Below are 23,833 nucleotides of genomic sequence, written 5' to 3'. Positions count from 1 at the left end.
AGAAATGGCTCCCAGTGAATAATAACATATTTTCTCTCATTCTATTTTCAGATTTGTTCCTCACAACCCAAGTTGGCAATGGTCTGGGCTTCGAGACGTGGATTAATAAGGTACGACACAATCACATTTCTCTTTTATGTTGACTCAGTGTACAATGACAATCTACAGTCAGTGAAAACATGGGTAGAGTTTAGTTGGGGCAGCAGGAAGCCTGGTGGTTAAGAGCATTGGGCCAGTAACCAAAAGGTCGCTGGTTCGAATCCCCAAGCAGACTATGCGAAAAATCTGCCGGTGTGCCCTTGAGCAAGGCACATAATCCTAATTGCTCCTGTAAATCGCTTGGGATAAGAGCGTCTGCTAAATGACAACATGTAAATGTAGTTGTTTCTCTCACAGCACAGTCATTTCAGAGAGACTTTCTTTTTGGTAGATTTTATTCGGTGCTTCCACTGTTGTGGTAGTTTGCATTCTGCAAGTGCACTGGTACAGTCAGTTCAGGTTTTTTAGGGTATTTAAAATTCAGGATGCAGAGGCTCACGAAGCACAGGCAGGGCACCCGCCTTTTGTGAAGAAGAAGAAGAAGATGAGAGGAGGAGGGAAGGGTTGAGGTTGCAGGGATATGAAAAATGTGACCGAGGGAGGGATAAGAAGGAGGGCAAAATGGATGAAAACGGTGGGATAGGGGAGAAAAAGAGAGAGTTTCTTTGGTGCAGTATTGTAGATGGACCCTGTTCACCTCCTGCTGAGTTTGACCTCTCCAATGCTGCAACTGGTCTGTCTTGAGCTGGAGGGAACCTTTCTGACAGTGCTTTAATAATCTATTTTTATGGAGGTAATCTCCCCTGTGTTCCCCGGGCCGTGCTGCTTTACCTCAGCCTGTAGGGACACTGCACAGTACATCAGCCAAAGACAGACAGTCCAGCAGGGGATAATTGGGTTGGGTGATTAAAAGCAGAGGTGTGTTCACCAAATCCTTCATCTCGTCTGATTCATCCAGCCGGTTTACCCGTTCCTGTTGGTGGTGTTCTTTTTGTTTCTAGAACGTATTTTGGGAGGACGAGGGGTTTGCTTTTGGGGTTGATGGTGGAATGCACCAGTGATTGGTGGCAACAGAGTTATTGAAGTGTTTCCAATATTTAATTCACAGACGTAACACACGCGCGCACACACACACCCTGTGACAGACACACACCAGAGACTCATTTCCTGGTTTCCTCTGTGTAAGACCCCAGTGATTCCTGGCTGCTGCCTTTACTGGGCGGTCTTTCGTTTAACAGTTGCAGGTCACAGGCCAGTGCTTTCGCCCATTTCAACACTTCATTTTAATGACTTTCTTTCCGAAGACTCCCCGGGCATCCTTCTGCTCTTCTCTCTGATTACGCAAGAACAGCCTTTTGTTTGTGGAGAATGGAAAGGCAGAGGGAACGCTTTTCATTGGCTAATACCAAGCCATGGGCAACCCCTTTACTTTAATACCTGATATGATCTGTCAATTCACCAGCTGAAGGAGCCGTTCCTGCTAAACAAACATGCAGGGAACGCATTAGCTGTTTGATACGTTTTCTCAGTAGTCGCAGTAAAGTGGATTCGAAAAGCGCGTCGTTGCATGAGAGACACGCCAAATGCACTGTGTAAACGTGAACCTGCTGCCGTAGTCTGCGGCTCTTCACACTTCAATCAGCGCTCCTCACTCAATCAGAAAGGCGACACGACAGATTTAATCAGGAACGGCTTCCGTGCCTCAAATGCTCAATCAGTAGGCCACCACCAGTCAATCACAAAGATTTAGATCTCCCCTACTATACTCTAGAGATGGTTAACACTGACTGCATCATATTATTAGTTTTTTTGGGGGGGGGGGATTTTGTTGGTATTTTACTCCCTTTTTCTCCCCAATTACGATCTTGTCTCATCGCTGCAACTCCCCAACGGGCTCGGGATGTGAAGGTCGAGTCACCCGTCCTCCAAAACATGACCTGCGAAACCCAGAAGCCTGCCGCACCAATGTGTCGGAGGAAACACCGTTCAACTGACAACTGAGGTCAGCCTGCAGGTGCCCGGCCCGCCACAAGGAGTCGCTAGAGCGTGTTGAGCCAAGTAAAGCCCCTCCGGCCAAACCCTCCCCTAACCTGGACGACGCCGGGCCATTTGTGCGCCGCCCTATGGGACTCCCGAACACGGCCGGTTGTGACACAGCCCGGGAAAAAACCCGGGTCTGTAGTGACGCCTCTAGCACTGCGATGCAGTGCCTTAGACAGCTGCGCCACTCGGGATGCCCCCACAACTCAATCTTCTTGTTTTTAAAGCACGCCCGCAATCCACGAGTTAGTCACACACACATACGCACATGGACACACTCAATCAAAACACACTCAGTCAGAGCATCTCCGTGTGTTCCGAACAGATTTAACCATCCAGGTGTCTGTGTTCTCTAAACACACCATCATCGGTGCTCCATGAGTCAACCCCAGACTCAATCAGATGATCACCGTGTAACATAACACAGACCCAAATCAGCAGAGCCACACAGCGGTGCATCCTGCCATGCCGTAGCAGAGAGAGAGAGAGAGAGAGAGAGAGAGAGAGAGAGAGAGAGAGAGAGAGAGAGAGAGAGAGAGAGAGAGAGAGAGAGAGAGAGAGAGAGAGAGAGAGAGAGAGAGAGAGAGAGAGAGAGAGAGAGAGAGAGAGAGAGAGAGAGAGAGAGAGAGAGAGAGAGAGAGAGAGAGAGAGAGAGAGAGAGAGAGAGAGAGAGAGAGAGAGAGAGAGAGAGAGAGAGAGAGAGAGAGAGAGAGAGAGAGAGAGAGAGAGAGAGAGAGAGAGAGAGAGAGGTGTGATGGGCAGGCAGGAGACACTCACATGCTCGCTCAGTCTGAAAAGCTGCCTACTTTTTTGTCTGACTGCCAGGTAATAAATAAGCAGAAAGGAAGAATAGTGAACGAACGGGATGCTTCTCTCTGAAAATATTCCCAGATGCCATAAATCAGTAATGGGTTGCTCGGTAGGCCTCCTCTTTCCTACCGGGCCGGGTTCTCATCTGCTGCTCCAGAAGGGAGAAGGAGATAAGGAGAGCGGAAGAGTTTTACAGCCCCCCAATATCTCCCCCTTTTCTGTTTTTGTACCAAATACACGATTCATTATGCCACATCATGTAGAGTCACGGAGCAGGGAGGGAAGTCCTGCTGCGTTCACGTTATTGTATCAAAACTAAAGCAACTCCTGTTTTAGAAAAAGTATTTGACGTTATCTTTTTGGGACCTCACATTCTAAGGCAACGGGCCATATGGTTGGGTTGAAAGAAGCCGGCAGAACCTACGACTGAGCCGTGTGTATCCCAGCCCGCTAGTGTGTTTCTATATGTAGCTCGCTGCATGGTTTCTTGGGTGCAGCGTGTTCCCTCTGGCTGGAGTGTAAAGGCCAGAGGGTCTTCTACATGGTAACAGGAGAGTGTTCCTGGGGCCTTGTGTCAGGGTCTGCTGAGAGCTCTGTGTTAATGAATGTCACTGTGTGGGTCAAGAGCCCAGAGTCTAGTAAGAACACACACGCGCTGATACTCCTGCCATATTTATATACAGTAAAGAGAAACCTTTTGTATAGAGAGACTATTCCAGCTTGAATCTCAAAGCACAGCCATGTTATTCGCTTTGCTACTGTTCCACTGTAACCCCCCGTGTCCCGTCACCCCCGTGTCCCCTGTTACCCCCCCGTGTCCCGTCACCCACTCTGCCTGCTCACACAATTAAAGCAGCCCCTTACTAATGGATGGTCAAAGTACCAGGCCATTTGTCCTTTCACTCTGTCCATCATTCAGTTTTGAAATGTACAGTAGCCAACTGTATCTACGTTGTAATTTGAACATTCCTTTTTTTTCAGGATGGGAACTTCACCAAAACCCAGCACAGAAGTATACCAGAAAATGTCAAGAAAGTTGGCCAGTCTTCTTTTGTCGACTTTAGTGAGTTTTCTCATTCCGTGTTTTCTCATTCGGTCTTTTAAACTCCCAGTTCCATCATTGCTCTTTCGCAGTATCAGGAATTGTTGGTGTCTGTCTTCAAAGGCCCCTAAATGTAACTGTCTGTGCTCTTTCGGGATGACATTTTCAAACAGCTCTGATCTAATAGCATTTCCCAGACAGAGAGAGCACAGAGTTTCCCAACATCCTATCTTGTTAGAATGTCTCAGCTTTACTCATTGTAAAAACTCAGTCCCAGTAGATGAGTTGTAATCTTAAAGTTGAAGTAGGTCCAAAATCACATTGTATTTCTAGATGGGCCACAGGGTTCTAATCAATTCCATATCATAAAGCAGCATATCCACTCTAAGTAAACTATTTGTTATATTTTGACTGGATGAAACACACACACAAATACGTAGATACACATCATTGCCAAGATCAATATTTTAAGTCAGGGGTGACATGAAATATTTAGAGTACAAATTTCCTCATCCCAAAAATGCAAATGTTTCTTGAGCCCAGGGAAATACCAAGGGAAATTACCTATGTGGTTTTCTGTGTGTATTTAATTCTTTATTTCTGACTGACTTGGCCTTTTTGTTCAAATCTCAAGCTTATCTGAGCAAACTTTTTCTTTAATCATCTTTTCACTTTATCACTATGGAAATGTCACTTCAAGCTGTTGCCATGGTTAGGAAGGTTAAGAGGAGGATGCTCAAAGACTTTCCTTAAAGATTCAGAGGGATATATCTTGTCAACGCTGTTACACTTTTAGGCTCTGGAGGTCAATAAGGATTGACGGGAATCTTTGCTTTTGCCCCCGTTTGTTTATGTGACGCGTCACTGTTTTGATCAGCTGTGCACATGTGTAGGTGATGCTGTTTTAAATGGAAAATGGATGACTAATGATTGAAGACGGACTGACCATTCATAGTATGAAACACAATGAGTGTTGGCTCTGATGTTGGAGCTCCCAATTACTCCGTGTTGCCCTCTCGTTAACTTCTATTAACCCCTCGGAATTCATTATATTTTCCATCCTTTTCTACACTTGCTTGCTCTTGGCCCTTGTCACTGCATCATGCCAGGCAGGCAGGAGAACCGGGGCATAAGCCAGCACACGCCTGTAACACCTGCAACGAGTTTAAAGAGCTTAATTGCACTGATCTTCAAAGCACGTTGTCCTTGATTTCACTTTTGTTCCCTGAGTCGACCAAGAGCTTTTGGTGCCTAATTTAAAAAATATATATTGGATTCAGAGCACCTGTTCTGTGGAGATGGGGGGGGACATGACCTCCAGGAGAGGAATGAACGAGAAGGAGACTGGGCTCTTCAAAAGGGTCAAATGATTTCAATGTGCGAGAAATAAAAAGAAAAAAGCAGCACAGAAAAGCTGGATGTGTGCAGATAGAACACAGACAGGGGGAGATGGAGCTGGGAGAGGGGAGAATAGACAGAGGGAGTAATAGAGAGAGGGAGATGGAGCTGGGAGAGGGAGGAATAGAGAGAGGGAGCTGGGAGAGGGAGGAATAGAGAGAGGGAGATGGAGCTGGGAGAGGGAGGAATAGACAGAGGGAGTAATAGAAAGAGGGAGATGGAGCTGGGAGAGGGAGTTATAGAGAGAGGGAGATGGAGCTGGGAGAGGGAGGAATAGACAGAGGGAGTAATAGAAAGAGGGAGATGGAGCTGGGAGAGGGGAGAATAGACAGAGGGAGGAATAGAGAGAGGGAGATGGAGCTGGGAGAAGGGGGAATAGACAGAGGGAGTAATAGAGAGAGGGAGATGGAGCTGGGAGAAGGGGGAATAGACAGAGGGAGTAATAGAGAGAGGGAGATGGAGCTGGGAGAGGGGAGAATAGACAGAGGGAGGAATAGAGAGAGGGAGATGGAGCTGGGAGAGGGGGGAATAGACAGAGGGAGCTAGGAGAGGGGGGAATAGGCAGAGGGAGATGGAGCTGGGAGAGGGAGGAATAGAGAGAGGGAGATAGAGCTGGGAGAGGGGGGGGGATAGAGAGAGAGAGGGAGATGGAGCTTGGAGAGGGGGGAATAGACAGAGGGAGGAATAGAGAGAGGGAGCTGGGAGATGGAGGAATAGAGAGGGAGATGGAGGAATGGAGCTGGGAGAGGGAGGAATAGAGAGAGGGAGATGGAGCTGGGAGAGGGAGGAATAGAGAGAGGGAGATGGAGCTGGGAGAGGGAGGAATAGAGAGAGGGAGATGGAGCTGGGAGAGGGAGGAATAGAGAGAGGGAGATGGAGCTGGGAGAGGGAGGAATAGAGAGAGGGAGATGGAGCTGGGAGAGGGAGGAATAGAGAGAGGGAGATGGAGCTGGGAGAGGGAGGAATAGAGAGAGGGAGATGGAGCTGGGCGAGGGAGGTATAGAGAGAGGGAGATGGAGCTGGGCGAGGGAGGAATAGAGAGAGGGAGATGGAGCTGGGAGAGGGAGGAATAGAGAGAGGGAGATGGAGCTGGGAGAGGGAGATGGAGCTGGGAGAGGGAGGAATAGAGAGAGGGAGATGGAGCTGGGAGAGGGAGGAATAGAGAGAGGGAGATGAGGGAGGAATAGAGAGAGGGAGATGGAGCTGGGAGAGGGAAGAATAGAGAGAGGGAGATGGAGCTGGGAGAGGGAGGAATAGAGAGAGGGAGATGGAGCTGGGAGAGGGAGGAATAGAGAGAGGGAGATGGAGCTGGGAGAGGGAGGAATAGAAAGAGGGAGATGGAGCTGGGAGAGGGAGGAATAGAAAGAGGGAGATAGGAAAGCAAGGAGCGTGACGCGTCTGCTTGATATCGGAGTGGGAGTTATTCTGATCACACTCCAAGCTTTCAATTTCCGCATACACCTCAGTGATAGATCGCGGATACAGGAGAGACCTTCCTCCTAAACCGCTTCTCCAACACACACACATCATCTCTATCGCCTTACTCACTACATCATCAACAATTCATCCATAACATGAATCTAGACGCTTTCAAATGGTGAGAAATGTAATGTAATGATGGGCTGTTTCCATTTTACATCCACACGCACACATTCATTGTGTGGTTTTTCAGTGTTACCAACTAAGGTTAGACTTTCTTCCAAAGACTTTAGTCAGGCTTGTCAAACTCATTCCATGGAGGGCCTGCAGGTTTTAGTTTTTTTCTCCTTTCAGTTAAGACCTAGACAACCGGGTGAAGGGGAGTTCCTTACTAATTATTGACCTTAATTCAGCAATCAAGTACAAGGTTTGAGGGAAAACCCGCAGACGCTCTGCCCTCCGTGGAATGAGTTTGACACGCGCATTAGAATGACTCCACGAGAATGTCTGTTGAAGTAAACCACAGTTTAACGGCTGCATCCGCTGGTGCAACGCTTCCGTCACAATATAGCCATGCCACCGTAGTCTTAATGCGTGCACAACATACGCCAGACAAAACATTCCGTCCGCCTTATCATAACCGTAATTGCATTTCTCAAAGCGACAGCTCCCGATGCGTAAGTCATTGATGGAGACTGCACAGCTGAGGACCACAGGAGGAGTTGACTGTTAATGCAGGTGGAGGAGTTACGTCGACGACGTGACAATTTGTGTTCTGGTTTTTCTCCCGAGCGACCGTACTAGCGTACATCTGAGGTGACGACGTTTTTTTGCTGCGCGCTCCGCGGAGGATTTCCTCTCCTCCGTTAGTGTCTTAACAGTGACAGCTCTGTAGAACTGTGACAGCTTTGTAGAACTACAGTGGTCCGTGTGCAGAGAGTCTTCTCAGGTAATGCTTTTGAAATATGAATGGGGTATTTTTGATGGTCCCCCCTCTCTCCCAGGCAGTATTTATTTTTTTGTTCATCTCTGGTGTGATATTTCTCTGACGTTGTCGAGGTACACTTCTCTGCCTCTTTTTTTTGAGAGCAGTGTTAGAGAGGCAAACTAGTGACACACGTTATTCTCAGCTTTTGCATTGTCACGGTAAGGAATTCTGAAATACTTCTTCATGGTCGTCCTCAAGGATAACACCTCGTACATTGTTTCCTCTTTAAATCGGCCGCACCAACACACACACGCAAATAAAATGTGTCTAACTTTTCACATTGACACACACAGAGAGAGCCTCCTTAGCCCTTCCCAAGTCTGGTTGCATGACAGGGTCCAGATCAGATTACAGACTGGGGTGTTGTAATGTGTCTGCCTGCAGGCTGGTTCCCTGGGCCAGGGGAATACAGGAAGTGTGGAGAGTGTGTAATCTCTGGGTTTCTCCGCAGGCCCGGCCTCTGATTTACATTGTTATTGGTCCTGTGTTGTATCCTATGAATGCCAATGGGGTTGTCACCCTGCATCAGAGCTTCACCAGGCACTGCGGTTTCCCTCTCTCTCTCTTTCTTCTCCTCCTCCTATCTCTCCATTTGCCTCTCCCTCTCTCTGTGTCTTTTCCTTCTCCCACTCTCTGTCTGAATAATAATGTGCTTCATTAGTGGAAGCCAGTGCCATCCTACTGGTCTGACAGTAAACATCAGTGGATGATAACACAGAAAAACGACTGGCAAGCTCGCTCCGATTTGTGAAACTACTGTTTTAGTCTCCATCATTCACCTTTTACCTCACTCCCATCTCTCATCTCCCTCCCTCCCTACCTACCTGTCTCTCTCTCTCTTTCCTCAATGCCATGATGAAATGTTTTTACTCTTACCTCCGCTGTTCTGTCTCTGTTCATCTCAGTCTTCCCCATCATCCTGCTTTTTTGTTGCTCCTTGTTTTATTCATGTCTTTCTCTTTTTCTCCCAGATGGAGATGGGTTCCAGGACCACCTTCTCCCAGTGTGTCTGGACGATGCATGCCACAGGAGTGCCATCTACCTTTCTAAGCCCGGGGAACCTGAGGTACAGTGCTCCCCCCATTGAAACCTGACGAGAGACCTCGAATCCTGCTCCATCCTTCAACTAAACTAGCCCTGCCTTCGTCCTTCACAGGCTGCCATTTTGAGTGTCAGTTTTTTTTCTTTTCTTCTTTCAGACATGAGCATCTTGGTTATGTTGTAAACACCAGGGGTCCTTTAGAAGAGCTGCTGAGTGACACAGCCAATACCCGCATCACCCCCACCTCTTCACCTCTGTCTGACTCCCATCTCTTAGTCTCAGAACCACTCTCCCCCATAACTACCCCCCTCATCCAGGAGATCGACAGCACACACTCATAAGTGGCAGGACAACAATAGAGAAAATGGGTTCATAGCCACTCCGAGACTAATGAGAGTCTTGCAGAGAAGATAACAGTCAGCACGGCTTTCACATTTTCCCCCACACACGTCTGCTTTTGTGTGCCTGTCACAGACAATTATGATTTGAGCAGGGGGAGACTGAGGGAGAAGGAAAGGAGAAAGATGGCAGAACACATGTTGGCTTTTGTTTGGTTGTCATACTGTGCAGTTGTTCGCTGTCATTGATGAGGAGAATGGAAAAGTTTTCCGTAGGTGATTCCATTAGCGATCCTCTAGCTAGCTACTTCTACCTTTACTCACTCTATCTTCTCCCCCACTTTCTATATATACTGTATCTCTCTCGCACTTTTTTTTTCTTCTTCTCTCTCTCTTTTTTTCTCTCTCACCACTGAGTTCCTGCTCGTTTTTTCTCAGCTAGCCTGTGTAGTTCCCTCTGACCTCAGGCTACGAGACATGATTGGATTAGAAGCTTGGTAGGAGGAGATGCTCTGTTCAATCAGTGTCTGGGATCTTTGTCTGTGTAGGTACGCGTTCCGGTACGTTCCTGCAGGTGTGTATGCTTCTGTCGAGACGTGTCTGTGTGTGCAGGAACATGGCTCCCCCCGCTTTCCCCTCCCACACTGATTGAGGCCATTTGATCTCGCTGTGTGTTTTTCCTATCACGCTAATCCGCTGCTCATTGACAGCGTAAACATGTAGCTTCACACTCATTAGACTGTTTACAGAGGTCGTCCATTATATTCACTCACACTGTATGTGTACACGCCCTCTGAATATGAGCACAGCACACTGGGTCTCATTGAATTGCTGCATGAGAAGGGATAGGCTATTTTCTCCAATAGCTGGAACTCCATACATCTACCTACCATATCCATCCAGACCTATACCAATCCACCCCATATCCATGAAGTATTAGTATCTCTTTTGAGTGTACAGTGCCTTGCAAAGTATTCATCCCCCTTGGCGTTTTTCCTATTTTGTTGCATTACAACCTGTAATTTAAATTGATTTTCATTTGGATTTCATGTAATGGACATACACAGAATAGTCCAAATTGGTGAAGTGAAATGAAAAAAATGACTTGTTTCAAAAAAATTCTACAAATAAAAAAGTAAAAGTGGTGCGTGCATATGTCTTCACCCCCTTTGCTATGATCCCCTAAATAAGATCTGGTGCAACCAATTACCTTCAGAAGTCACATAATTATATTGCACACAGGTGGGCTTTATTTAACTAAGTGTCACGTGATCTGTCACATGGCCCCAAGTCTGCAACACCATCAAGCAAGGGGCACCACCAAGCAAGCGGCACCATGAGGAACAAGGAACTCCAAACAGGTCAGGGACAAAGTTGTGGAGAAGTACAGATCGGGGTTGGGTTATAAAAAAATATTCAAAACTTTGAACATCCCACAGAGCACCATTTAAATTCATTATTAAAAAATGGAAAGAATATGGCACCACAGCAAACCTGCCAAGAGAGGGCCGCCCACCAAAACTCACGGACCAGGCAAGGAGGGCATTAATCAGAGAGGCAACAAAGAGACCAAAGATAACCCTGAAGGAGCTGCAAAGCTCCACAGCGGAGATTAGAGTATCTGTCCATAGGACAAATTGAAGCCGTACACTTCACAGAGCTGGGCTTTACGGAAGAGTGGCCAGAAAAACGGCATTGCTTAAAGAAAAAAATAAGCAAACATGTTTGGTGTTTGCCAAAAGGCATGTGGGAGACTCCCCAAACATATGGAAGAAGGTACTCTGATCAGATGAGACTAAAATGTAGCTTTTTGGCCATCAAGGAAAACATGTCTGGCGCAAACCCAACACATCATTACCCCGAGGATCCTCATCACCCCGAGGATCCGCATCCCCACAGTGAAGCATGGTGGTAGCAGCATCATGCTGTGGGGATGTTTTTCCATCGGCAGGGACTGGGAAACTGGTCAGAATTGAAGGAATGATGAATGGCACTAAATATAGGGAAATTCTTGAGGGAAACCTGTTTCAGTCTTCCAAAGATTTGAGACTGGGTCGGAGGTTCACCTTCCAGTAGGACAATGACCCTAAGCATACTGCCAAAGCAACATTCGAGTGGTTTAAGGGGAAACATTTAAATGTCTTGGAATGGCCTCATCAAAGCCCAGACCTCAATCCAGTTGAGAATCCATGGTATGACTTAAAGATTGCTGTACACCAGCGGAACCCATCCAACTTGAAGGAGCTGGAGCAGTTTTGCCTTGAAGAATGGGCAGAAATCCCAGTGGCTATATGTGTCAAGCTTATAGAGACATACCCCAAGAGACTTGCAGCTGTAATTGCTGCAAACGGTGGCTCTACAAAGTATTGACTTTAGGGGGGTGAATAGTTATGCACGCTCAAGTAAAGTTTTTTTGTGTCATTTCTTATTTGTTTCACAATAAAAAATATTTTACATCTTCAAAGTGGTAGGCATGTTGTGTAAATCAAATGATACAAACCCCCAAAAAATCTATTTTAATTCCAGGTTGTAAGGCAACAAAATAGGAAAAATGCAAAGGGGGGATACTTTCGCAAGCCACTAGGTTTGATTTCACCCAGCCCTCTGTGTCCGTGGTCGGGGGAGGAGTCACGTGTCCCCCCTCCGACAGGATCCAGACATGTTAATGGAACCTATAGCCGGCCCTTCCTCCAGAGACTGGGATCCGTGGGCCGGGAGGTGGCCTAGAATTTGATTGTCCCTTAATCGGCGTGTCGGGAGGAAAGCCCATCCATAAAACATGGAGAGGGAAACGGCTGATTGTCTGAGGAGGCATGAGTAAGCGCTTAGGGATGTGCAAGGAATTCCAATGTGTAGGGGAGGGAGGGTGGGGTACATGGGTTGGCCCGTACAGCTCCACCTCCCCAGCCCAGAGCACCACACTGTTATTCATTTCATTTTCATGTACTGCATATCCAAACCTTTGTCCCTAGGTTTGACAGTATCTGGAACTGGTCGGATTGTTTCTTTGTATTTCTTTTTGGGAGGAAGATAAATAATATTTGTTCCTGATGCCTGATTTATTACTCAGCCTTCTGCAGTGCTGCTGGCACCATTACAGCATGGGAACACTGTCCTGAATAGAAAAGTTTGTTGAGCCGAGTGTGTGTGTGTGTGTGCTAGTGTGTGTACAGTATATACAATGTTAGGTAGCCTACGTCTTCTTGATCCATTTGGATGGTCAGTCAATCATCTGAAGACTCACGACATGAGTGGGAACGGACAGTTGAGTTGAATCCCAGCCAAAGCCCACATCACTTGATGCATATGAGAGTGGAACAGGACATGGCCATTTTCTCCACCCCACCGCTTTAATATACACTGGCAAATTTCCAATGTGAAAGAGTCAGGCGTTCATTAGAAGCATGTTTTTATCATGTTGTCCGCGGCGACGCCTGTGTTCTCTATGGATATAATGGCACCTCGTCTGCCGTTCCCCGTGGCTTCTGAAATTTTAATTTCTTGGCCTAATGAGCCGTTGTTCCCGCAGTGGTGAATCGATAGGAGTGCGAAACTGCTAACACTGTAGCCTTTTTCGAATTTAGTAAACAATGTGACGACGAGAAGTGTGTGTGTGCTGCGTTGTGCGCTGAGATTTCTCTGGGATTGATCAAATTACATTTGTTATGCCTGTCGCTTCCCTCTCACCATCATACATTTTGAATTACATTGGAGGAGAAAACGCCATATTTTTCAGATTTAATAAGGTCGTGTATTTATCGTGTCACCTCTTCCAGTGATATATGTATAATCCATTGACTTTTTGATCCAATGAATTTCAGAATTTAAGTGAGTTGTTTAAGGGCACTATATAAAAATTGAAAAATTTGTTGACCTCTGAATGATTACACACACATAAGTAGTGTTCAACAACTTCATTTAAATAACATACTGTTGTATGTTAGGCTTCATGCTCACCTCATTATTAAAATGTGCTTTGCTTCTCTGCCTGACCTTCAAATTATCTCAAGGTTTTGTGACCTTATGAGTCTATTAATGCAGGCCTCGCTGACTGTACCACTCATATTACCTGGGTAATCATGCATGATCTCCTCTTCCACACACTGCACCTGCTGTAAAATAATAATAATACTGATGCCATCAGCATGCACTCAATGTGTTGCGGGTCCTATTTTACTTTGGAATGTTTACTTTACCCACATCTCTTACAAGGTGGTCTGTCTCTTGCTCCTCTTTGGGTGTTGGCCTCGATTGAGGATGTCTAGTCGGCCTGATGTTCAGAAGAACACACCTTTTTGAGTCGTTGTGATGTATCTGGTAGTCACTCACTGCCTGACATAAACAATATTTTCTGATTTTAGTCAGTAAATGAATTCGAAACATCCCAAACTGCTGTTAATGCTGTGTATGGGAAAAGTATCTGTTTGTGGGGACATTACTATGTTTTTGCTTGAGTGGCAATACAAAGGCAAATACATGGTTGGTGTGTTTCCCTAATGACCAGGAAATAAAAATAATAATAATAATAATAGCAACAAAATGTTTAAATAAATGGAAATTCCCTAACGGAGTCAGTTAATTACTGAGAGGCTGGTTGTCTAGGATGACAGTGATTGCCTCGCCTTTTCTGGTTCCTGCTTGATTAAGCTATGGGTTGATCCTCTGCGTTCTGCTCAGGCTGATCAACCCAATCAGGAGCGGTGAGGATCAGGAGATGCAAGGAGAATACCTTATGTGTGTTTTTATAACATCCCGTCAGATCAAACCGGACCTAGATCTCTCCCCTCCAAACACCTGCAGCAAAAATGTACAATTCCTCTCATCTCCACCGTCACATCTCCTCTCCTCTGCTCCTCTGTCAGTCACGGTACAGACGAGAGCATGTGATGTGCCTTTTTAAATGGGCCCGATGCAAAGAAGTGGTCTTTACCTTGAAGACCAGAACATGTCTTTTTTTTCTATGTTAGCTTGTGGGTACCTGAAAGATGGACACACACCGTGTATGACTAGGCACTGGCTCCTCTGTGTGTCTATGCACAAACCTGAGACACTGAAGTGGAGGCCTAGAGACTGACGCATGTGAATGGAGATGGAGCCATGATCCAGCGGCGTAATGAAGGATGATTGTCTCCATCCGTCAGAGGAGCACTGCCCCTCCCTTCCCTCCGACATGCATCATAAATCTACTTTCTCTTCCAGGAGGGATCAGACCTATGGCAAAGTGGCAGAGAGAGATCTCTGTAAAGACACTGGGACAATGGCCGCACTTCTCCTGTCAAATCCAGGACCAGCAACCCGCCACCCCTCCCTGTTTCCCCCCCAGTCAGTCACGCCTCTGTAGGCAGCTCTGGAACAGTTACAGCAGGCTTCAGCTCAGCAGACTGCCTTGCCACTGGGAGGCTCAGTCAGTCCTCCTGTTGGTATTCTGAACACATCCTCTGCCTCTCTTCCCCTCCTTCTCCTCTATCTCTTCTCTCTCCCTCCTAAAATTGGCATTAGAAAGGAAACAGAAAGCAGGACTCATCAAGCCGCAGGCCTGGAATATGATGTGCTGATGTGTTGTATACGTCTTCAGCAATCTAGTGGGATTGTTATGCAGGAAAGTATGTTAGTCTGGTATGCTGGCTGCCAGCCTGGTAGGGATGGTTTGGGTTTGTTCAGCTCCTAGAGTCACCCACTGCCTCACAGTACGACTGACCAGCTGGCACCCAGGCTGCCTGGCAGCTCCTTACGGTTATTTATAAACTTTGTCTGGATGTCTTCCATTGAAAAAGTGTCTGAAATCCCTTTAGTCAACGTACTCTTAGTCTTCGCTCTCTGTCTCTCTCGCTCTATCGCTTGTTCTCTCTCTGCGTTTCTTTCTCCATCACCCCTCTCATAAGTATGTCTATGAATCAATGGGGAGGATTTGCATGTACAGTAGAAAGCGTTGAGGTCTAATGAACCATGTAAAGTGCCAGTCAGCACAATGCTGATGATAGACTTCTGCTCCCCGGTGTAGACCAGCTGTGAGTAGAGCTGACGGTGAAGCAGCACTCCTAGCCAAGATGCAGAGAAGTTCCTCTTTTTATTATCAGACTCAACGGTTGAGGATCCACTCGCCAGTGACCCAGCTTAATCCATTTTGTGGCACAATTGAGTGATACAAGGTTATCTGTGCACTGCTGTGTCCAAGGTGAGCTTCATCCCAAGTTACCATTAGCATAGTTTCTGTTTGTTTGTTGCTAAGTGGCAGTTAAGCTCTAAAAATGTGTTGTGCTTTCAGAGTGCTTTCGGGAGCACTTATAGAAGTGAGACACTGGATGTGTGTGCGTGGGCTCAGCAGTTTCATTTAACGGTGCAGCGTTTGTTACCGCGTACTAATTAGCTCAAATACACCATTTCTATGTAACCTGGCCAAAACAAATCATTAGGACTTATTTACATGGCTGTTTCAGTCATAACTTCTACTGTATTTAGATAATCCTAGCCAATCATGAAACTCATTAAAACCAGTCAGTATTCATCACACGCAAGCTGAATGATCATTCAACTTCGTCATGACCCGTCATGTTAATATCACTTGAAGGAAGTCGTCATTTAAGCTCATTCACTTCCTGTCATTCTTCCAAACACCCATAACCTTTCACATTTATTTAAAGTTATCTTTGTCAGCAGTCCCTGTGACAGGGCAGCGGCCAATCAACCTCTGCAGCCAATGACGCATCACTCAATTTTTTTAACTCCCCACCCAGGTTTGCTAAAGACATGGGTCTGAGCTCGTCTCACTGGGACTTCAATCACCTGGGTGGGATTGTATGACGGGCTTTCTGGCCAATTGCCCTAAGATGGAGATGCCATTTAACCCCCAGCACCCTGCACAATTTGTACATAGATCATACACCTTACACATACTCACAATTGTTTCACCCACACTGTCCAGACAAACCACTTGCCTCTCCCACGCGTCCCTCATCCCTAACGCATTCCCTCCTGGTGCAGCTGTACGTATCACACCGTCTTCCCCTGCCCTATCTTGTAGCGGTGCCAAATCAACAGGGTTATACATCAGAGCCTATGTGGTACTGATACATTGCCGAGGTCTATCTCACACAGGACTTTCCTCCGAGACACTTTCTTATGACCTCGACTCTCTCTTCTCTCATCCTGCTGCTCTTTTCTCCGTCTGTCAATATGTTGACTGTGTTTATGTATTCAGAGAGGGAGAACAGCCATATTAGCAGCCATTACCGCTACCCGCGTGGCGCTTCCTCTGGCGGATATAATGTGCAGAGATGCACCTGGCTTTTCCTGTTTAACATTCATGAATATTTAAACCCATGGCATCTGCATTCCCGCCTCCCCAGCGCTTTCCAATAATAGGTGGGCCTTGTGGAGACGAGGGGAAAACAGAGAGAGGCGTTCAGCTGCATAAAGAATAGGTCCTATCCCCGCTGCCCTCTCTTTTTAAAGCTCTTTGTGTAGTTCTCGTATTCACATCCGTCCATTCAGAAAACGGTTACTAATGATGGTATCTGAGGATGTCGCTCTGTGAGACTTGCCATTTTTAGCAGTGGATGCAACACTCTATTACGGAATCTTACTTTGGATTTTATTCACTATTCGTTATGTGTTCAGTGACTAATTCAATATTTACATTTTAGTCATTTAGCAGGCGCTCTTATCCTTAGCGACTTACAGTCGTGAGTGCGTACGTTTTTGTAAATATAATTTAATGTCAATTTACCCACAGTAGTTAGTATGATTTTTGATAGTATGATCTCTTTCACTGCAATATTTATCATGGTACTGTATAATCAAGGGAGGTCAAGGATGGGCCACACAGTCACAGTGGGTTTCACAGTGATAGATCTAATTTCTGCAGCTCTTTTCAAATACAAAATATGTTCTGATGGAAAATAACTGTTTTATTGCTGGGAACAGGAAGGAAGAAATGCCCTCTGCCCTAGCACTCATTTCTATCTTTTGACTTGTGGCATTAATGGCGGTGATTCAGCAACCCTACTGAGCCCGCTCTCACCGCGATGTCAGTTCTGCTAAATAGACCAGCAGTTAATAATAGTCAATGTTGTTTCATTTTCTTTTCGCTCCGAGTCTCATTTCGGTGTAGTATACTGTATCATCAATGAGCTGAACCAGCGTCATTGTTTTCTCTCCTGTTGCAGTGGGTGCCAGTCCTGACAGATTTCCAGTGGAGGGAGACTCTCTGGGGCTTCGTGCCCCCCCAGACCACCCCTCCTGCTGGGGAGCTCCACAACCCCATCACCCTGCACCTGGGAGACTACAACATGGATGGCTTCCCTGACGCCCTGGTCATCCTGCGCAATACTAGCGGGAGGTGAGTGGCACACTGACCCATAGGAAAAATGTATTAGGGGAGAGGTCTCATGCCAGGTCAGATTAGGCTCTGTTAGATAAGAATAAGAATAGTAATCGCCACGACTTTCAATTATCTATTTTATGTTCACTGACCCGAAATGCTTTTTGGATTAGATTAGTGTGCAGACAGTATGATTGTACGTTGAAGGCCAATATTATGTGTCAATATCCATATAAAACATGTAATTCTAACCTTGAATGGCTTTAGATTTAAATAGATTAGAGGAATGAATGTTCAGTGATGAAGTGAAAGCCCCAGGTCACACTTCACCGTGGAGACATGACCGATAAGAGCCAAAGTTAGCAGCAGTCTTTAAAACGCTCCTGACCCTGGGATGAGGTGGCACGGTCAGAGAGGACAGACAGCAGGAAGAGGATGTGTGGGTTATCAGCAGCCCGTAGATTGAGATAAGATATCAGTCAGGACAGGGCCAAAGCTAGGCCTTTTAATGCCGATTGTTCTCTTCCTTCTGTGTGACGTCATAATAGACAAAGACAAAGTAAGGAAGTTGTGGAACATTTTTGGGACATTGGTGAAACACACACACACACATACTCGAACATGTGCACCTTAATTTCCGGTGGAGGGTCAGTCGAATCTCTCTGGCAGCTTAAATCCTTCTTCTCTTTGGGTCACCTTCATCCTGGGAGGCCTATTCTAATTCCACCAAGTCCATGTCTTTGAGCCATGGAATTGAATCACATATTAAGCCCTGTACCAACCATCATACATGACCAATCCAGGGTGATAGTTTAAAACCAGATGAGGCACATGGACAGAAGATGGCTGTGATGATTTGACGATGGTGACGATTAATACGGACTCTCTTGTCAGTAACTACAAACCATGTTGTTGGTATGTAGTACTGTAGAAATACCATCAAAACAGATGATCCGGTTTCATCCCAAGACCCGGTAATGGCCTGTATTTGTGACATTGTGTAGATCTAGCCTACATTTTCATACATCTTGACATTAGTTTGTAATTGTCTGCGGTTGCGTGCCGCATTGGTGTTCATTGGTTGGGTGTACTCTGTGCTCGAACAGACTCTGCTTGCCAAATGTTTGGCCAGTTTAATGTGCCTCCCACTCTCTCTCTCTCGTTCTCTCTCTCACAATCTCTTTTTTTTCTCTTCTATTCTTTCGCTCCCATTCGCTTGTTATTTCTAGCTGGGTTATGGATGAAAGTCCTGCCTAGCCACACACTTCCTATCGTTACAGAATAAATGTATATTTGAATTTTAAGATGAGCCCAAAAAGCCATTTTGTTTCTGGGAACCAATCAATGTGTCGTGTTGGAAACTGGAAGTCAAAACAAACAAGTTCCTATGTAACGAGGGATAGGGAAAAACGTTGCGATGGTCTCGTCCCTGCAGAGTGGCTGTGATGAATGGTAATAGCTGCTCGGGGGCTCGTTTGAGGCGCCATGGCACACAGTGTTTAAGCACGGCAGTCTCCAACCTATTTCCTGCCAAAGAGATTGACATTTGACCTTTTCAAATAGTATTATCATGTTTTAATTGAATGAGCAACACTCTATGCCAGAGCCATCAGCCTCAGGCTTTTATTGACTCGTCTGAGAAGGTGTCAATCAAAAAATATGCATTTCAGGCCCTTAGCAGTTGAAGATTCATTGTTGCTTCATTAGTTTAGCAGTAAAATTATAAACGCAACATGCAACAATTTTGAAGATTTTACAGAGTTACAGTTCATATAAGGAAATCAGTCAATTGAAATAAATTCATTACGCCCTAATCTATGGATTTCACATGACTGGGAATACAGATCTGTTGCTCACAGATACCTTAAAAAAAAGGTAGGGACGTGGATCAGAAAACCAGTCAGTATCTGGTGTGACAGCCATTTGCCTCATGCAGCGCAACACATCTCCTTTGCATAGAGTTGATCAGGCTGTTGCCTGTGGAATGTTGTCCCACTCCTCTTCAATGGCTGTGCAAAATTGCTGAATATTGGCGGGAACTGGAACGTAGAATGTTTGTCCATAGCTTATGCCTGCCCATACCATAACCCCACCGCCACCATGGGGCACTCTGTTCACAACGTTGACATCAGCAAACCGCTCGCCCACACAATGCCATACATGTGGTGTGTGGTTGTGAGGCCGGTTGGACATACTGCCAAATTCTCTGGCAACAGCTCTGGTGAACCTTCTTGCAGTCATCATACCAATTGCACGCTCCCTCAACTTGAGACATTTGTGGCATTGTGTTGTCACAAAACTGCACATTTTAGTGGCCTTTTATTGTCCCCAGCATAAGGTGCACTTGTGTAATGATCATGCTGTTTTTACACCTGTCAACAACATCCGGTGAAATTGGAGGGTGCGCAATTCAAATAAATAATTGTAATATTAAACATTCATGAACATACAAGTATCTTATATCATTTAAAAGCTTAAATTCTTGTTAATATAACTGCGTTGTCCGGTTTACAATAGGCTTTACAGTGAAAGCATACCATGCGATTGTCTGAGGATGGCGCCCCATATTTTTCAACCAGCACAGGCTTCACAAAATCACAAATAGCGACTAAATTAATCACTTACTTTTGAAAATCTTCCTCTGTTTGCAATCCCAAGGGTCCCAGCTACAACATCAATGATTGTTTTGTTAGATAAAATCCTTCTTTATATCCCAAAAAGTCAGTTTAGTTGGCGCCATCGATTTCAGTAATCCACTCGTTCAGCATGCAGACAAAGGAGTCCAAAAGCTACCACTAAACTTAGTCCAAACAAGTCAAACGATGTTTCTATTTAATCATCAGGTACCCTAAAATGTAAATAAACTATAATATTTAATACGGAAGTAGTATGTTTAATAGGAAAGTAAAATTTGTAAGCGCTCACTCTCTTCACGGCACGCCGAAAGACTGATATTGTTCTGGTGCTCTCTTCACTAAAACTGAAAATTCCTGCTCGTTTTTCAAGAAACAAGCCTGAAACCTTGAATTGTATTTATTTTTATTTTTATTTCACCTTTATTTAACCAGGTAGGCAAGTTGAAAACAAGTTCTCATTTACGATTGCGACCTGGCCAAGATAAAGCAAAGCATTTCGACACAAACAACAACACAGTTACACATGGAGTAAAACAAACATACAGTCAATAATACAGTAGAAAAATAAGTCTATATACAATGTGAGCAAATGAGGTGAGATAAGGGAGGTAAAGACAAAAAAAAGGCCATGGTGGCGAAGTAAATACAATATAGCAAGTAAAACACTGGAATGGTAGATTTGCAGTGGAAGAATGTGCAAAGTAGAGATAGAAATAATAAAGACTGACATCTAGTGGAAGCCATAGGAATTGCAATCCCGGAGGGGAATTACATAGGAACAATAGGTTTCCATTATAAGAGCCTGGGACCTAAAGAAAAATTAATAATTCCTGTTGGTTTTTCTTTGGATTTTAGCCTGCCATATCAATTCTGTTATAATCTCAGACATTATTTTAACAGTTTTAGAAACTTCAAAGTGTTTTCTATCCAATGCTACCAATTATATGCATATCCTGGCTTCTGGGCCTGAGTAACAGGCAGTTTACTTTGGGCACGTCAGTCAGGCGGAAATTCAGGAAACTAGACCCTATCCCAGAGAGGTTTAGTCAGCTTCTTGATATGCCACACCTGTCAGGTAGATGGATTATCTTGTCAAACGAGAAATGCTCACTAACAGAGTTTTTAACAAATGTGTGCACAACATTTTAGAGAAAAGCTTTTTGTGCGTAAGGGGATCTTTTATTTCAGCTCATGAATCATGAGACCAACACATTACATTTATTTATTTAACTAGGCAAGTCAGTTAAGAACAAATTCTTATTTACAATGACGGCCTACCAAATGGCAAAAGACCTCCTGCAAGAACGGGGGCTGGGATTAAGATTTTTTAAAATTTATTTTAATTACATATAAATATAGGACAAAACGCACATCACGACAAGAGAGACCTAAGACCACAACAAAGCAAGGCAGCAACACATGACAAAACAGCACGGTAGCAACACAACATGACAACAACATGGTAGCAAAACAACATGGTCGCAGCACAAAACATGGTACAAACATTATTGGACACAGACAACAGCACAAAGGGCAAGAAGGTAGAGACAACAATACATCACGTAAAGCAGCCACAATTGTCAGTAAGAGTGTCCATGACTGAGTCTTTGAATGAAGAGATGGAGATAAAACTGTCCAGTTTGAGTGTTTGTTGCAGCTCGTTCCAGTCGCTAGCTGCAGCAAACTGAAAAGACGAGCAACCCAGGGATGTGTGTGCTTTGGGGACCTTTAACAAAATGTGACTGGCAGAACGGGTGTTGTATGTGGAGGATGAGGGCTGCAGTAGATATCTCAGATAGGGGGGAGTGAGGCCTAAGAGGGTTTTATAAATAAGCATCAACCAGTGGGTCTTGCGACGGGTATACAGAGATGACCAGTTTACAGAGGAGTATAGAGTGCAGTGATGTTTCCTATAAGGAGCATTGGTGTTAATCTGATGGCTGAATGGTAAAGAACATCTAGCCACTCAAGAGCACCCTTACCTGCCGATCTATAAATTATGTCTCCATACTCTAGCATGGGTAGGATGGTCATCTGAATCAGGGTTAGTTTGGCAGCTGGGGTGAAAGAGGAACGATTACGATAGAGGAGACCAAGTCTAGATTTAACTTTAGCCTGCAGCTTTGATATGTGCGGGGAGAAGGACAGTGTACTGTCTAGCCATACTCCCAAGTACTTGTATGAGGTGACTACCTCAAGCTCTGAACCCTCAGAGGTAGTAATCACACTTGTGTGGAGAGAGGCACTCTTCTTACCAAACCATATGACCTCTGTTTTGGTGGAGTTCAGAACAAGGTTAAGGGTAGAGAAAGCTTGTTGGACACTAAGAAAGCTTTGTTCTAGAGCATTTAACACAAAATACAGGCAGGGGCCAGCTGAGTATGACTGTATCATCTGCATATAAATGGATGAGAGAGCTTCCTACTGCCTGAGCTATGTTGTTGCTGTAAATTGAGAAGAGTGTGGGGCCTAGGATCGAGCCTTGAGGCACTTCCTTGGTGACAGGCAGTGGCTGAGACAGCAGATTTCTTTGGCCAAGTCAATAAAAATAGCAGCACAATATTGCTTAGAATCAAGGGCAACGGTGACATCATTGAGGACCTTTAAGGTTGCAGTGACACATCTATAACCTGAGCGGAAAACAGATTGTATACCCGAGAGAATACTATAGACATCAAGAAAGCCAGTCAGTTGATTATTGACAAGTTTTTCCAGCACTTTTGATAAACAGGGCAAAATAGAAATAGGTCTATAACAGTTAGGATCAGCTTGATCTCCCCCTTTAAATAGAGGACGAACTGTGGCTGCCTTCCAAGCAATGGGAACCTCCCCAGAAAGGAGAGACCGGTTAAAAAGGTTGGAGATAGGCTTGGCGATGATAGGGGCAGCAACCTTAAAGAAGAAAGGGTTTAAACCATCTGACCCAGATGTTTTTTTGGGGTCAAGTTTCAGGAGCACCTCAGACTCAGTGACTGCCTGCAGGAAGAAACTTTGTAGCGGGGCAGGGGGAAAAGAGGGAGATGCATCGGGGATAGTCGCATTAAAAGGTGTGGGAGAAGAGGAAATGTTGGACAGGCAAGGAGGCATGGCTGAGTCAAATAGGAATCCTGACTTAATGAAGTGGTGATTTAACCTTTCTGCGCACAGATCCCGATTACGGGATCATTTCCCTAAACAACCGCTGAATTGCAGGGCGCCAAATTCAAAAATATTACTAAAAATATTTATAATCATGCAATCACAAGTGAAATATACCAACACACAGCTTAGCTTGTTGTTAATCCACCCATCGTGTCAGATAAAAAAAAAAAAAATGCTTTACAGAGAAAGAAATCCAAGCTTTTGTGAGTGTATCAATCAATGCTACAACAGCTAGCCCCAAATTAGCATGGTCACGAAAGTCAGAAAAGCAATAAAATGAATCGCTTACCTTTGATAATCTTCGGATGTTTGCACTCACGAGACTCCCAGTTACACAACAAATGTTCTTTTTGTTCGATAAATATTACTTTTATAAGAAAAAAACGCCGTTTGGGTTGCGCGTTATGTTCAGAAAACTACAGCCTCGTTCCGTTCGACGAACATTCCAAAAAGTATCCGTAATGGTCGTAGAAACATGTCAAATGTTTTTTATAATCAATCCTCAGGTTGTTTTTAACAAACATAATCGATAATATTTCAACCGCACCGTAACCTATTCAATAAGAAAGAAAAGGAAAATGGAGAGCTCCCCTCTCGCGCGCAGGAACTATTCAGAGGAC

General features: G+C 45.0%; 1 protein-coding gene across 1 annotated transcript in view; it reads left to right on the top strand.

The window, feature by feature from the left end:
• LOC120024953 (T-cell immunomodulatory protein-like) overlaps positions 1-23,833 on the top strand; it is a 119,760-nt gene that overhangs the window by 20,554 nt on the left and 75,373 nt on the right. Inside the window, exons 7-10 of the mRNA XM_038969341.1 lie at positions 52-110; positions 3,871-3,952; positions 8,708-8,802; positions 17,282-17,454. Of these exons, the coding sequence (XP_038825269.1) occupies positions 52-110; positions 3,871-3,952; positions 8,708-8,802; positions 17,282-17,454 (409 nt within the window). The remainder of the gene's footprint in view (positions 1-51; positions 111-3,870; positions 3,953-8,707; positions 8,803-17,281; positions 17,455-23,833) is intronic.

Source organism: Salvelinus namaycush, chromosome 30, assembly GCF_016432855.1.
Source record: "Salvelinus namaycush isolate Seneca chromosome 30, SaNama_1.0, whole genome shotgun sequence".
Classification (NCBI taxonomy): Eukaryota; Metazoa; Chordata; class Actinopteri; order Salmoniformes; family Salmonidae; genus Salvelinus; species Salvelinus namaycush.
The sequence above is the reverse complement of the archived record's forward strand: the minus strand, read 5'-3'. Positions and strand labels throughout refer to the sequence as shown.